Raw genomic sequence first — 16,459 nt, 5'->3', positions numbered from 1 at the left:
ACAGTAGCATTCCTCATACAAAGTGGCTTATTTCAGCACTACATATCCAAAATTTCCAACAGCCAGAGTTAACACTTGAATTTTTCTTTTTTTTTTCTCCAAGCATTCTGGAATGTAACAGTGAAGGCTGCTGTGTCCAAAACAGATCAAGAGATTATCAAGAGAATTGAAAGGCACTATAAACTCTGCATTCAGCATTGCAGAATCTGAAAATGTTTTACATAATCAATTAAAACTTTGAAAAGAAGAGAGAAAACATTTTCTGTGTTCCTAACTGATCAAGGTTCCAGCTGACAGCAAAAAAAAAGGATTTTTTCCATAAACCATAGCTGCACATGCTATTACTGTGACTAATTGGTTTTGTTTTGAATTATTTTCCTTTTATTCCCATACATCTAAAGCTGCTTTTATTCCCTATGTGCTATCATCAGATCTTCAAGATTTAAAGTCTATGTCAGAAAAAACAAAACAAAACAAAACAAAAAACCCCAACAACAACAACAACAAGCCAACAAGGCTTTCCATCTTTCACAATCTGATGTACACCAACTCTCATTCAACAAAAGACCTGTCAGTAGCTCCATTATCAAGTACAGTAATAAGCTTAACTTCTGTGTGCAGTTCTAAGCCACTTACAATAGGAACTACACAAATGCTTCTTTGTTAAATCCTGATTCAAGATTATGGATTTTTATCTGCAAACTGCAAGGTGCTTCAAAATCTCTAGTACTGGAATCTTTGGTAATCAGATGAGTGACAATACACAAAGTTGCACCTGTGATGATTAGAGAATCGTAAGTATCTTACATGAGGAACGGAACAGAGATGTGTGGATAGATAATTTCACCAACCTACAGGAAGAGGTTTGTGTACGCATGCTAAGAAAAGTATTACACAGTTTCTGTATTTTATCTTAAACAATCTTTCCACAAGATCCATACGATTAAGACATCTCCATGAACTGGGGAACTCAGTTCTTGTGTGATAATTTGCATTTTTAAACCCCATAGCTTTCAGATTTGACCCTTAATTTTTATTTATTTATTACAATACTATATTTTGGATAGATATCTCAGTGAGGAGATTCAGGCACTTAGTAAATTGGAAAAACATTTTCATTTAATATATATGGGCTCAATATTGTTTACAATTCAACTGTTGTTATTTCTTTGTTTGGCCTTTAGCAAAAATATTTACAATTGCATGAATAGAGGCAAATGTAAGCGGGTATGCCTAATTTATACAATCTATTTCCTTTTCATTAGAGACCTCCATCTTCCTAAAATCAAATTAAATGATATTATGCATTAGTAGAAGGTAATCAAATTGTACTTTATTTTACTATAAAGACTACATTGTTGACCTTTTAATTTTGATTAAAAATAACAGGAATGCATGTGAAATTCACCAGTACTGTATCTGACTTATGAAATGCTCAGCTGCATTAGAAGTCAAATACATTTAAAAAGATTTAAGTTGCTATCTTATCTTTTTCCTTTCCCTTAAAGATACTCTTGTAAGATATGTGCTATGTCTCTACTCTAAAGGCAATTTTTCAATTATGCCATACAAGAAACAGATATAATCCGAAGTGTTTTTTCTGTGTGCATGTTTGTACCTGCATGTGCAGGCCATGATAACCAAATACATTTGCAAACAGATGGCTCTCTATATAGGATCACAAAATATCTCTGTATAGGATCACAAAAATGTATTGTGTATATACACACAAAAAAGCCACTGTATCTTCAGTCTCTTTTACCAAACCTGTGCAAAACCTCACTGCTCATAAATCATAGCTTATAAGAAAACATGGATTGCAGAGGGAATAGCGACCTCAATGAATTAGATTTCTTTCAGTTTGCAGTTTCTATTAGTTTTAAAGTGTACTTGTATATTTATTGATTAAAGGACAAAATAGATTTATTTTTCCTTCTTTTTTCTTAGCAGTTACATTTGATCAGAATGGTTTAATCCTCCTACTTTAATTAAATGACAAGAACACAGCATGGTAGAGAAAACAGGTTCTGTTTACAGAGAACTGTTGAACTACATCTAGGAAAAATAAGAATGGATACAACCTTAAACTACAAAAGAGAAACAAAAGAGATCATCTAGATAGCCAGAATGAAATTAGTGGGTGTTATGTTTTCTTTCAGTGACATACATAAGCATCACTTCAGGAATTTACAGGTAAAAAATGAATACTTCAAAATTTAGATCAAGTAGGTACTGTTTCATAGCTGCCTAAAGTATCCCCTAAATATAGCGGGTATTTTTAATTGAAATTCCATATAAACCTGTTTATTGACTTTCTTGGCATATAAAGGAACAGTCCCATGTAGGCACTGAAAGAACAAACTCCTCCATGAGCCAATACAGTACATGGCCTCAAAGAACTACTCATAGGCTCCAGTGTCAACAAACCCAACATAAAACACACCCGCCACTGTAATTCTGACTGATGAATGTGATGCAATTAAAACGCACAAATCAAAAAAGAGGCCGTGAAATTCTGAATATGTTACTGAGCTCATTTTTCCTGAAAAACATAGCTTCAAATACCTTTTCACTTATAGTGTCACCATTCTGCCTGGCCTGTCCAAAATCCTGAAGGATATCCATGTTTTCAGTCAGCAGTTCCATGTTCTGCTGTCTGAGTCTCTAAAATGTAGGTACAGCAGAGCCACTTAAGGACATCATTAGTTATGACCACAACTCCTCAAGGATCTGAAAATAGCTTCCAATCACTTAGAGTACTTCTGTCCCTCTTTAACCTCAATCAAGAAAAACTGGCACACCAAGTGACAAAGTTTTATGGTGGTGGAAGAAATGAAAAAGAGCCAAGTACAGACTAAACATAAAAGTTATATTCTACTGCTATTTTTGACTTTGCTGGTAAAAAAAGGTTATGTACCTATGCTTTTATGAAAATAGCTGAGATTCAGATGAAAAGTTAGAGGAGAACAGGATATGTACAATACACATAATTTGGGATTTGGTGCACCAAACCAGCAACTGGTTATAGTTAATTATGCTATATGTCCTTTTACCAGGCAGCTACAGTAAACGCTATGCTCTCCTTGATTTCACTTTTCATAACAAAGATGGTAGCAGCAAAACTGGCAGGTTAGGATGTTGGAGCACTTACTGCTGCTCATATAGTAATGAGTTTTCTTCATTGTACTTGATTTTGAAACAAAATGAAAGCTGAAGAAATTGAGTTTTACCAACATGAAAATGTAGCAATACCCAAACAGCCAGAAAGAGGTTTTACATTTTCTCCTCAATATCTCCCTGTTGGTTTAAAACAAAGCGGTAGGCAATATAACACTGTCACTAATTTTAATAACATTTCAAAGTTAACTGCAAAAAGAAAACAAATATAATTAATTTACAAGGCTTTTTCTTTTTTTTCTCTAAATAATAAATTAAAATGTAATGGTGAAACAAGCGCTTGTGGCCTAAAGAAAACCTCAGTGTGATAAATATGCAGCATAAAAAGCTCATAATAGGAGGAGCCATTAGTTGACTAACCAAGAAATAGAAAGTTAGTCTTATGTGCTAACACTTGTTAATTATTCTTTTTTTTTTTTTTTTTTTTAAGTTTCAGGTTTGTTTCACACGCAAAAATAACACACTGTTTTTCTTCCCACAAATACAATACTGTGGTAAAATCTGAGTTGTGGTGGTTATGAAAAGGATAGAGTTAAAGCTAACTCAGCTCCCCAAAAGATGTAAGAAGGTCAATAACCACAGTGTAGCATGTGAGATTTAGGTTGGGCATTAGAGGAAAAAAACAAAAGTCTTTAGCCGTGAAAATGAATCACAGATAAAACATCCATAGACATATGGAGGATTCTTTGTCCCTGGAGGCTTTTAAGAAATATCCAGGCAGAGCCACAGAGAGCCAGAGCGGGCCCAATCTAGGGCTCGTGACATCCGCACCCTGGGTGCTCGGCTGGACTGAGCAACTCAACAATGGTTTCCTTCAATCAAAATTTCTATGATTTAATGATTATACCAAATTAGTAGTATGGCTAATGCCCTAATGCAAAACCTAGACCTTTGAGAAACCCTTACAAACAATAAGCAATGATGATTTCATACTAGACATTTTTTGTTTACTGGCTGCTCACTAAACTTCAGGACAGTTATTTTTCAATTAAATTGAGAAAATACTTCTGTTTAAGATGCATTTGTTCACATACTCGTAAAACAAGATGCATGAATTAATTGGCTATTTGAGAGAACGCACATTTTTAAACGTAAATTTGACACTAGACAATTGTAGTGATGTAGCCCCACAGACTTAATCAAGGAACATACTTGATTTCATACTTGAAGCAGTGAGAGATGCTGTTACTGTATCTCCAAATTAAAATTATTTACACGATATGCAACCTATCATTTCAGTGCTTTCATAATTTGGTAGTATGAAAAATTCTTTTCCATTTCATCTTTTTTCTAATATCCATACATAATAAAAGTACCATGTTCCTAAAACTCCCAAGTTCCCCCCAAATAATTGAGTTGCATCATATACATTATACATTCAATTAAAAAGAGTTTAAAAAACGCACACAAAACACTGACCTGGTCAACCACCAAGCCACCCAGCCCCGCCACCAACCCCTTCCAAAAAAAAAAAAAAATCTGGATCATTATGCCTAGATAAAAACATTCAAACATACCAATATTTGTATTGTTTTTAGAAGTATCTAAACAGGTTGAAATCATGGAATATATTTCATTTACCTATCACAAAATATGTAAAAACGAATAAAAACAGAATATCCCATACAATGTGGTTTTTTTAGAATTTCAGATATATTAGAATTGTTTTCTTACACTATTCAAGAATTCTCTTTAACCATATTTATTAATTTCTTAATTTCTCTTTGTGCTAACAATCTTGCATATTACATTTTTGTCATACTTTCCTACTCTTCTGTATTAGGCATCTTGTAATTAGAAGAAATGCAGCTCAGTATGTGTTGCTAAAATTAAGGGTGATGGCACCAAGCCAAAGAGAATGGCAAATAAAGCAATCTTGCTGTCTGAGTGTTCTGAAAAGACACTTGACATTTCAAAAGCTAAAATGATCCCACTTGACTTATGAGAAACTAAAATACATAATTTAAAAGCTACTTCGAGACTAATTTTTAATAGAAAACTCTTCAAATATTTGAAGTTGACCAAAACAAAATTTTCATTTCAATTTATTAGTTTTTGAAAGCAGAGTGATTACTTGATTATTAGGAAGTGAATCACATTCCCTCCATTGGTAACAGAACAGTTTCTACACTCTGTTCTCTGCTGTGAAGAGTATACATTTACAAAATAACTGAGTTACAAAGACAGCATGAACTTCTTTGTATAATTCATTACAGATGTAAAAATCAAATGCTTTTGTCACAATAAAGCTAACCCACAATCACAATGACAGGAATGCAGAGGGGAAGTATCACTCATTATATTTCACTAAATAAATTAAAAGGGTTTTGGATGCATCCTCTGTTCTTAGACAAGTTGATAAAAACCCATGTTATTAAATTTTTTATAGCGTATTTGCTGTTGAGTTGTAATTCATGTTTCAAACTAATAGCAAATCCAGTCCCTACTACTTCATATTTAACTATTTGGCAAATCCAATACTTACACGTAAGAGATCTATTAATGCATATTCATAGTGAGATCTCAGTAACATGTAAAAAAGCAGATAAGTAGTAAAGTTAGAATTTGTTTTCATGTTCTCCTTCCAATTGTCAAAAACATTTAAGCACTAAACTATTTTAATTAAACATTTAATTTTTTAATTAAAAAAAATAAAGCTCTAAAATAGGACTTATCATATTGCTGTGGTTATAGCAATTTAGTTTCCTTTTTATTCTAGTCAGCCACATCAATATCTTAATTACTAATTTTTCATCTATTTAAAGAAAAAAACTTGGTTTTAGGTATTCACTCCCTGAGCATAATCCTACTACAGAAGACTACAGAAATCATAATAAGATTTTTTCTTAAAAACACTTAGGCATTCAAAATAACTACACTACTGGTATGTCTACAAAGCAGTTGACAAATTCAAATTATTTTTTAGAATTTCTTAAGGCAGCAGATAGATTACGGTCAAAATCAGATTTTTCTTCAGTAATTTGAGTATTACTGGAATTCAACAACGAGACAACGTACAATACAGAATACAGAATTAAATTCTTCCAACAAAAAAAAAGTATGTTTTAGAAGATTTAATTTAGTTTGAGCAATTATGACGGAAGAACTCTATTACTTACTAAATTTAAACATCAGTTTATATGTTTAAGAACTGTGAATGAGCTTCTCCCTTTTGTTCGCCAACTAAAGAAAACAGTCACTTTCATTTAGGCAACACTGTAGAAACATGTTAACTTTAAATTCTAATTTATAAAATATGTTTTATAGTGCAGTAAAAAGAGGTCTCATAAAACTGGCTCCTAGAATTGAGGAGAAATAAATTGCAACTGCAAACTATCAGTCACTTTAAAATATGGTAAAACTCCTTACTTGTATCATTATATATATCAACAAGACTTCTGTATCATAACCCATTAAATGGAAAAAGACTTGGTAAATTCTTTTTTTCCCCTTCTTTTTGAGTTCTTTTTCACTTGCTAGGAGAAAAATACAAATACTGCTTTAAAATTTAGAATTACGAGAAGGAATGTTAAATAATCCCCTCTGAGAGTAATACTAGTTTTATTTTTGTATAATTTTAAATGTAGGGGCTTTTAAGTATATTGTTAATAGCTAGTCAACAAATAATGTAATTTAGGGGTAAATTTTAAAGAAATTCAGAAGTACAATGAACGAAATATAAAATTGGATTATAGCAACAGTGTATTAATGTGAGCTGTAATTGGTGTTTATCAGAAAATATTAAATGTTTTAAATATTTAAATTAAATTATTCTATCCAAGCCAGAAATAAATTCATGCTACATAGTTTCACAATTGTTTTTGTTAAGTAAATCTACCTCTGACTGCATATCTAATGTTCTGTTAGAACTGGTATTCTTCCTTGCAGTGTGACATAACAGATACCATTTGAAATGAAAGTATAAAATGACAATACATTTTGTTGGTAGCCTTAGGAGGGGGGAAATCAAAATTTAAAAAAACCCCAAAGCAACAATTACTGTAATGTTCATAATATGATCATAATGGCACAATTTACATGTAATCATTTATTTGCACTTTAAATCAGTCTTGAGCTCCAAAGACAAATGTTTAGATATATTACTGATGCTGTGTGGGTAGCTCACTGGAGAGGCACCCAGCCACACTGGTATTAATACAGGGGTTAATGAGGGCACTGGAGGAACAAAGTGATATGTTACCTTTTTAGGTCACACAAAAAAAGAAAATACAGCTAACACAAGAGCTCAGGATCCAGGTCTTGAGTTAAATGGAAGTTTGGTATTATACTAAAGTCTCCTAACACAGTAAATAAAGCAAGGACATGAACATCTATTTTTGGCAGTACTTGCAGAGGTTGTGGCCATTTGAATTTTTGTTGTATCAGAAATATGTGTCTTGGAACTCAGAAATGAGTTGCATTTTTACTGAAGATTAACTTAAGCAGCTCTCTCCAGTGATAAAACAGCACAAAATTAAACTTTCTATTATGACTGATAAACTGCTGCCAAATTTCTCACCGAAGAATTGAAATAACAACACAAAGCACTATGCTTCCCACAGAAAAGCTTAAATTAAAATAACAGAACCTGTGGATCTCTCTACAGGACAAATCAATCCTGAAATACAATACATCTCTGTTTTCCACATTCAGAACAAGAAATTGTGTACAAATCATAGGCTTCTGCTCTGTCCATCTTGACAATTCATAAATGCATCTACATTCATAGCTTTCTCCAGCTGGCTATTTCACTACATTACTTTTAAGGGTACAGGTTAAGGGGGGCAATCCATCTTCCAGTATGACAAAAAATAGTTTGAAAGTTTGTCTCATCTCACTGCTCATACAGAAAATCCTTTATTATGTACCATAGAACAAAGGATTTACAACTGTCTGTTATTTCAGAAATACGCTATTGCAGTAATTTATCTCACTGTATGGGTCTTGAAGATGCACAGTGGTATCTCAAATCAACTTCTAATGAAAACTGCATGTCATTTTTGTGACATTGAGAGTACTGATAAAATTTGCACAGAAAGGAAATTTGAGGTTTTTATAGTTATGAATTATATATGGTGCTGACAAGATTGTACAAGAGATCTTTTCTACTACGGGGATTACTTTTAGTAAAGTTTTAATTTGACTTTTCCTTATTAATGATTTCCACAGACGTGTGACTAAAGTTTTCTATTCACTCCTGAACGTTCCTAAAAGTTCCTAACAGAATTGATAGGGTTCCATTACCAAAATACATCAATACACAGCTATTTTTCCTGACACTAACAAGTCTCTTGGTTTCAATGTTAACAGGATCCCTTATGGAAACAAAATTAGGTATCAATACCTGCAAGACTCTATGTGAGCAACTACAAAACTAAGCAAGTTTTTAGAAGTCCATACAAAAGCTCTACGCTGTCATTTTTCCTCCTAGCTGAAGGGAAATTTTCAGAGGTTTTGAAATACGTGAAAAGACTCCAACTTCTCCCCTTATTCTCTCCAACATAAACAGTAATGCCATTATAATGAAGGATGAGGCAGTAAGTTATAAGAGGTACTGTTGGTTTGTTAAACTACATAAAACTCTGAAACTCACCGCTATTGTTAGAATAAGCTTTCATTGATCCCCATAATTACCAGGGTTTCAATGGAAACACTTGCTTCAGAATTCAGAAAGAGTGAACATTTTAATGCCCTTTACTAGCTTTACTAGCCCATTACTTATGAGAGGAAGTAAGTACCATTAATAAATACAACAGGGTACAGATTGCTTTCTACCTACTTACTCTTCATGTAATTTAATTCTTACAGTCTACTGAAGTTCAAGTTGCAACCTATACACAGAAAACAAATACTAAAACTAAACAAAGAACCTCAAAATTTGGCACAAAACATCAACAATCTGGCTGACTTCAGTGAGTTCAGGTTTCTGAATAATGAACAGAACAAAAAATAGAGATAAAATGTTTTTGTGAAAAAAAGAGGAAAAAGTTTATAAGAAAGCAATATATATGCATATATGTCACCGTGAAACACAAAGAAATCACACGAAGACAAGAGATTTCTGCAGAGGTTCTTCTGATCTAGCTTCCAGCTGAAAGGGTGGAGAGAAGACACCCCTTTGTTTATTCTTTTACTTTTATACATTTGTGGGTCTAGCAGAAGATTGGCTTTTTGGGGTTTCTACCCCTCAGCCTCAGTGGCCAGACGAATTGTCAGTTACAATTGTTTTCAGGTTAGAAATATGCAAACAAAGGACAAAGAATGAAAAACAAAGGATTTGTTTATATTACTTCTGTGGGAAAGGTAGAAGAACTGCTCTAATATTCTACAGTAACTAAAAGATCTGACTCCATTTATGAAAATCAAAAGGCTAATAAAAAACTCAGAAAAACCAGGGTAACACATATATATAGCTGTTAGATACTACTATATTACCACCACTTTATACAAGCAAGTACATACATACATACATACATACATACATACATACATACATACATACACATATTATATATATAACATACACAGCACGACTCAAGAAGGAAGCCGAAGCCCTGGTCCTTAAAAGTTTATCTGATGATTTACCTACATGCATAAACATGGTTGTCATGATCACTGCTTGCTCTCATTGTGTCATTAAAAGAGGGCAAAAGAGAAAGACCACGGGATAGGAAAACCTAATAGGGAAAAGATTTCAGAGAAGAGAAGCTTGGAATTCAATATAGCAACAATCCAAAATAATTTTAAAAGACAAAATGAAAGTTGTATTTATTTAAATTATATAAATTGAGGAAGAGAATGCAAACGAGTAATGGGTAAGGATTAAATATTTTAAACTCAGAAATGTAATTACCACCAGTTCCATTCTGTCTATCCACAAATGCTGCTCTTATCCCCCCAAACATGTATTTGCTTTTGTAGTTATATTATACAGAAGACACAGTGTTTAAAAATATATATTTAAAAAAGCTAATATTAAGAAAGTTTTAGTGAGATCAAGCTTTAGAGAGATTTGCTAATCCAAGTGAGAAGCAGACGTTAAACATTATTTTTTGCGAAAATGCCCACAGAATGCTTATTCTTTATGATTTGCATGACAAATGCTAAGTATTGGAGAGAAAACACAAGAAACTCTCAGCAGGACAACTTGATCCCTTGATAATGAAAATATTCTATTTTAAGATAGAAAGCATATGTATCCTAAATATTTAAACATTAGCATTTAATAGTATCTTGGGAAAGTATTTTAATATTGTTAGTGGTATCTCACTTCAGAGAAAAGAATCCATAATGCAGTTATGAAAACTAAGGACAAGTTACAGTTACGTTTTTTCTTGTGACAATTGGACTTGATTCAGTATAAATGCTATCTCATTCCTCCAGACTTCTACTTGTAACAGCTATACCCTATCTATAACATTTTAATATATAAACTATTACATTATAGTTTGTTGAAACTAATTTTTTTGCTTCAGCAAACACCCTCAGCAGAACGAAAACCTTTAAAAAACCACTTGTGTCCTCACAGACACTAAATCCATCATTAAATGTTGAAAGCAGGCAATATGAAAAAGGAATAGTACCCATTTAAGAAAAGCAAAAGGCTACATATCTAGAGAGCTCTTTCTCAATACTCAGAATCCCAACGTTTTCAGCAAAACACCACAGTTCAGCTCCTTGTGCCAAGCATTTCTTTTGAAAAGCTTTGTGCAATTACTTTACAGCTAGAAATAGAGACTTTTTAAGTTACACAAAATCTAGAAAAACTAGGCAACGGAAATTCTACAAGACAGCTGTGAAGACAACTGTCATCTTCTGCAGGTTACTTGACAGGCAGCATTGTGAAATAAATTTATTCCCTGCACTCAGCTAACTGCACTCCTAGTAATGACTATTTCGGCACCTTGTTTTTTCAGAAAGGTCTTTGGTGGTTTTGCAAAGCACAGCTGTACAAAGTGCTGGATTTAAATACCTCCTTTCAAATAATTTTTCTTTAGGGGTTTATTTTTTGGGGGTGGTGGTGTTTGGATTTGCTTTTCCCCCCTCTGTGTTCTGTTAGTGGAAACTTACAATTTAAAGCTTGTCTTGAAATTATTTTCTGCACCCATAGAGGAAACAGTGGTCTGATTACTTTTTTAAAGTGGAAGTAAGCTATTAGACTTTTATCTTGCAAAGAATGTGGTTGTAAAGAAATTCTTAGTAAATATACACTTAACATTACTGCAAAATCAGACCCTTAAAACACCTACTCCTGCTTCACAGGCTAGTTTAGAAACTTTTTATCTTTGTACACAAAATCTCACTTTTGTGTTTCAGAGGGCATAGCACTCTGCACTATTACAAACTTGATAAGTAATAATTTACTTACAACAAATTCCCAGCACTAAGGATATCAGTAAAACCCATAACATAAAATTGAAGAGCATAAAACTGAAGAGACAGTTACACAGTTCAGTGTGTGCTTGCTGCCCTAGCTCACTGCTGTGCATCTTCACACCAAACCTAATTCATTTGACACACAGTCTCCCCACAGCTGAGAAAGTCCGGCTTCCTCACCAGTTCTTAGAAAAAGCTTAAATACAAAACATACCATGTTTAAGTGAAGCTAAAGTTGTGACATAAATAAAAAAAAAGGGCAAGAAATTCAAAGATAATACTGACAATCCATGCTTAATTCATGATTGCCTAAAAAAGGGTGAAATGCTATGAGGATGTTTAGCTTAAACTTTACTCTGTATGTGCTCTTGGGCAAACAGGTGTTTATCTCATTGGTTATACTAATTCAGATGCCAATCTGTCAATCTAGATGCCTTCTAGTGATTATTTAGCATTTAACAATGTGTTGGATGTAAAAAAACTTGTAAACTAATTGTCAACATCCTAGCATGTTACACTCTAACAGACATCATGAATTAAAAATATATCTTGAGAAAATTATGCTAGACCTAAAAAAGGATATAATAGCATAATTTCTTTCAGAAGTAAACAAAACACATTTTTTGTATACAAAAATACAAAATTATTTATTTTGTAATGTAACATAAAATAAAGAATGCTTTCTTTCTTCATCAGTTAATAGCTCTCAGTATGTGTACTTCAATTGCTGCTTGAATCCTAATTTGTCCGTATATTATAAAGAATATTTTTCTGGTCAGAAAAATATCAGAGAAAGGAATGCAGCCTATGGCTACATTATTAGAGTGTCGGGGGGGTTATTTAACCTTTTAGGTTTCCAAATAAAATACAGTATTTTCATGCACCTTAAAAATACTAATTACATAAAAACCATGTATGCCTGGTATCTTTGTATACTATCTATCCTATGCAGAAATTAGAAAGACAAAAGAAGGAAATTAATAAAATGACCAAGATTGCACTACACTGCCTTCTCTAGAGGACATAAAATTACCTCATACATACATACCTTATTGAGTTAATTGAAGGATAACAGTAACAGGTTTTGCTGTAATTATTCTCTTTATTTACTGAAGCTGCTGGTAAATTAATGTATCAAATTGTGATATATGTCCTAAAGTTAATTCGTGTTAAAAGATGTAAGATGTAATTCAACCCCTGTGAATATAAGTTTTGTTTCTCATCCAGTATACAAGAGTTAACTCAGACGAAAGCTGCACAGAGAAGGGTACAGGAATTTCTTTTGCTAGAAAAGATATAGGAGGGACACGAGGAAACTATGATAGGAATTACCCGAAACAGGGACACGAGGATCCCTCTGCCAGGAATTGTTAAAGGGAGAACAAAGACAACGGAAAAGGGAGATGGAAGCCCGGAGAACCAGATGATTACATCAGATCGATATCTTATCCGTCTCCTCCTGAAATTAACATCTTCACACCACACCTGGACATGACGATTAAAGGCATTGTCTTCTCGAGCAACTCTATTCAGAATCCCAGAACTGGAACATGAATGTCTAATGAGGCTGCCTCAGAAGGAGGAACCTCGGAGTCCCGAGTTTCTCTCAGCGATCCAGTGTATAAAAAGAGACTGCTCCAAGCCAGAAATGTGAACTTGGGGGGTGACATACTAGCTAAGTGTGTTGCCGCGTTCACCCAGCGCCGATCCCGGGCTCGATGCTGGCCTTTTAATTGTGGCTGTCCGAGACTGTCATTTTGTCTCTCAATAAAACTCCAAAATTTTGATTTATCGAATTTGGTGAATCATATTTATTACAAAAGGATTAAAAATTTTGCTGAAAAATAGCAATATTACACTTTTTTCCCCAGCTGAGTTACTAAGCAATTATGATCTTGTCCCAGACACCAAAATTCTGCCAACTTTTGTAGCATAAAAACCCTGCCACTGAACAGTTTCAAAGAGTGCTTTCAAAATCCTGCATCTGTACAAAACTGGTGTCAAGATTTTAATTGTCAAAGCAAGGACAACTCTGTGTTTCACCCTCAGGATTATAAAAAAACCCCACTGTTGCACAGAACTGCGTGCTTCCACCCAGTCACAGCCTCAGAGAGCCTCAGACACCCCATGGTGGAGCCCGAACAACTGCATGTGTGAAGTTGTTAAGTCTTTGTAAGACCATGGGACACCACCTAAAAGGAACCTAAAAGGTTCCCTGAAGTCAGGCAGCTCCTCAGCTGACTTTCTCTACTGAGGACATGAGGGCTTCAAAAGCCTATGAGGAACCATGGTTGCTCTTCTCCCCATGAGAAGAGGGACAGATTCTTTGATAAAAGGTTTGGCACTGTATGGGGCTCACTTTTTAACTTACCAGCAACAAAAGCAAATGCAAGAAAGTCTTCAACTGAACTGCTAGAAAAAAAATGAGAAAAGGGTGATGCCTGGCTCAACCCTGCAACACTCTTGTTAACCTAATTAACATTCACTTGCCATCTCATTTTTAATCTAGGGCAAAATCTTGTCTTCCTTAGTAACTGCTTTGTTACAGTTTGTTTTACATTTTCAGCTCAGATATTGAAAGCAGAATTTATTTGTCAGGTTGGCATGCTGAAACATGCTGGAGATTATAATGTGCATGATTAATCAATAACATACCAAAAATCAGTATAGCAGAAGTTTTACTGGATCCTTAATAGCAAAAATAGTTCTAAGTGAATAGTAAAGTGTAGTAGCAACACTATCAACAGAAAATATTCTCAAAGTCCCAGTAATAGTGCAGTCATGCTAAGTGACTGCAGATCACAACACGATAATGACAGATGGGCCTTAGTATACAGAAGAAAAACTGAGGTTGGATAGAGCTAATCAGCCAAATGCTACATTTATTCTCCACTCATTCATCCCCTGAAACATGCTTCCTGCCTTCCATCTAGCTATGAATACTTCCTTTTCTCTCTCTTTATTCATTCCAAGGTTTTCTCTTTTATCTGTCTTAGGTTTCTTTGCTTTAGTACTTCAGTTGCTCCCCACTTTGGGGAAAAAACACATTTTCCTCTGAGTAACTGCAGTGAATGAAGGGTGAAATCAGTTTGAGAGATTACTGATTGTCAAGACATAGATTCCATTATGCCCACAATAACTCTTTCCACATGGGTTGTCCAAGTCAGAAGGGACAAGAGTAGGGCCCGTCGACCTGCCGTGCACAGATAGAAGGGACAAGTCTGCCTTCTGATCCTGTCCCGCACCTCTCTCCCTGCAGCAGTGACAAGAAGCACCTTCATTCTTATCACCTTATGTTCTACAGACAATTTCCCTCCCTGAATTTCCACAAGACATTTCGCAAATTCAGACATTCATCTTGGACCAGTGGTGTTGAGCTGAGAAAATCAATGTTCAACTCTGACAACATCTGTTCTGCCCATGGAAGTACAAACAACAGCAGACCAGAAGAAAGGGCAGTAAAGGCCCGTGTTCCCTTTCCTCTGCCACTCTCTAAGCTCTGCAGAGCCAACAGCTGCATGGCAACCTCCTGTTCCACTACTGTGGACATAAGTTGAGCAGAACTCTGCAGAAAAACATACCCTTGAATGCACAATACAAACCCCAGTGAAGTGCAGAATTTGAAAAGGAAAATAGAAGAGTGACTTTGCGACCACTGGAATGATTTCTCACTTTGATGTAGTAATTCTTTAATAAAATCTAAGGAGAATAAAGTTAAAAAATAGCAGGAGAAACAAAATAATCAGCAAGTCTGAAACGAACATCTCAAATATACTGTTTGTAAATCCTACTGAAATTTAGGCATGTAAGTTGGAGACAGACATTTGAGAATCTGGCCTTATGGCAAAAATAAGTATCTTATTTAAGGTCAGTATCTTATTCGACAAAACAAAGCTACCTTTCCAACAAGCATTAGAAGTTTTTCTAGTCTAAATAAAAAATCTGTATTTCTATGTTGCCTATCAGAAAGGAGACTTAATTCCTAAGATGCTACCCTCTATTTTACCATAACAGCAGTTTTAAAGGATCATCAGCCTCATTCAAATTTTATTGCCTGTAACAGGTGATCAATCCATATTCTTGCTTGTTTAGTTATGCTTTTACAGCATCTAGAAACACATATATATATTCTGATTTTCTCTCAAATGTTTTCCTGATCTCCAGGACTATTCAAAGGGGACCCTACCCAGTCTGCCTAGTAATTGCCAATTCTATAAGGATACTTCGCAGCAAATATATACACTGACTTACATACTTCCAACCACAGATATTTTTAAGCAAGTGAAACACTTTTATAAATTTCTTATTTTTATGGATGAAGGTTTTGAAAGTTTTTATCTCTACATTTCCAGCACTTTTTATAACAGTCCCTGTGAACTCCAGTTCAATCTTCACAAAAAATAAAGATATATTACATACCATAGTCTGTGATCTTACAGGATACTAAATACAGTTCTTTCAAGTTCCGTCCTTCTCTGGCAATCACCTCCACACATCTGGAAGACACAGTAAAATTACTGTTATAAGACAGTAAATCACTTTTAAATATCAAGAGTACAATCCACAGGTAAAATGTACTGTATCTCAGTTTCTTCATTTTGCAAATGGCTCCATACATTTCACTGAAAATGAATAGCGCTACATGTTTACACTACAGAAAAATATTATTTTAAATTGAATGTCTTTATATGGATATTCCCCATAGTCTCTGAACATGTAAGTTGCTTGAAATGTATACAGACAAGCACTTTGGAAAATTACACAAATGTGAATTTCCATTTCTTTACTACTTTGGAAAAGTTTCTGTTGAGAACTTTAAGCTTTGACAGCTTTCTTCTAGGGAAGAACTACAAATGCACTCTAACGAGGACAAAATATAAGAAAATTAATTTTAAATTCATGTTTG

General features: G+C 34.2%; 1 protein-coding gene across 1 annotated transcript in view; it reads right to left on the bottom strand.

Annotated features, from left to right (window-relative positions):
• The window catches only part of FBXL17 (F-box and leucine rich repeat protein 17), a 301,707-nt gene that overhangs the window by 101,602 nt on the left and 183,646 nt on the right, over window positions 1–16,459 (bottom strand). Inside the window, exon 7 of the mRNA XM_040090897.2 lies at window positions 15,973–16,049. Coding sequence (XP_039946831.1) covers window positions 15,973–16,049 — 77 coding nt within the window. The remainder of the gene's footprint in view (window positions 1–15,972; window positions 16,050–16,459) is intronic.

The sequence above is a fragment of the Hirundo rustica genome, chromosome Z (genome assembly GCF_015227805.2).
Source record: "Hirundo rustica isolate bHirRus1 chromosome Z, bHirRus1.pri.v3, whole genome shotgun sequence".
NCBI classification, from domain to species: Eukaryota; Metazoa; Chordata; class Aves; order Passeriformes; family Hirundinidae; genus Hirundo; species Hirundo rustica.
The sequence above is the reverse complement of the archived record's forward strand: the minus strand, read 5'-3'. Positions and strand labels throughout refer to the sequence as shown.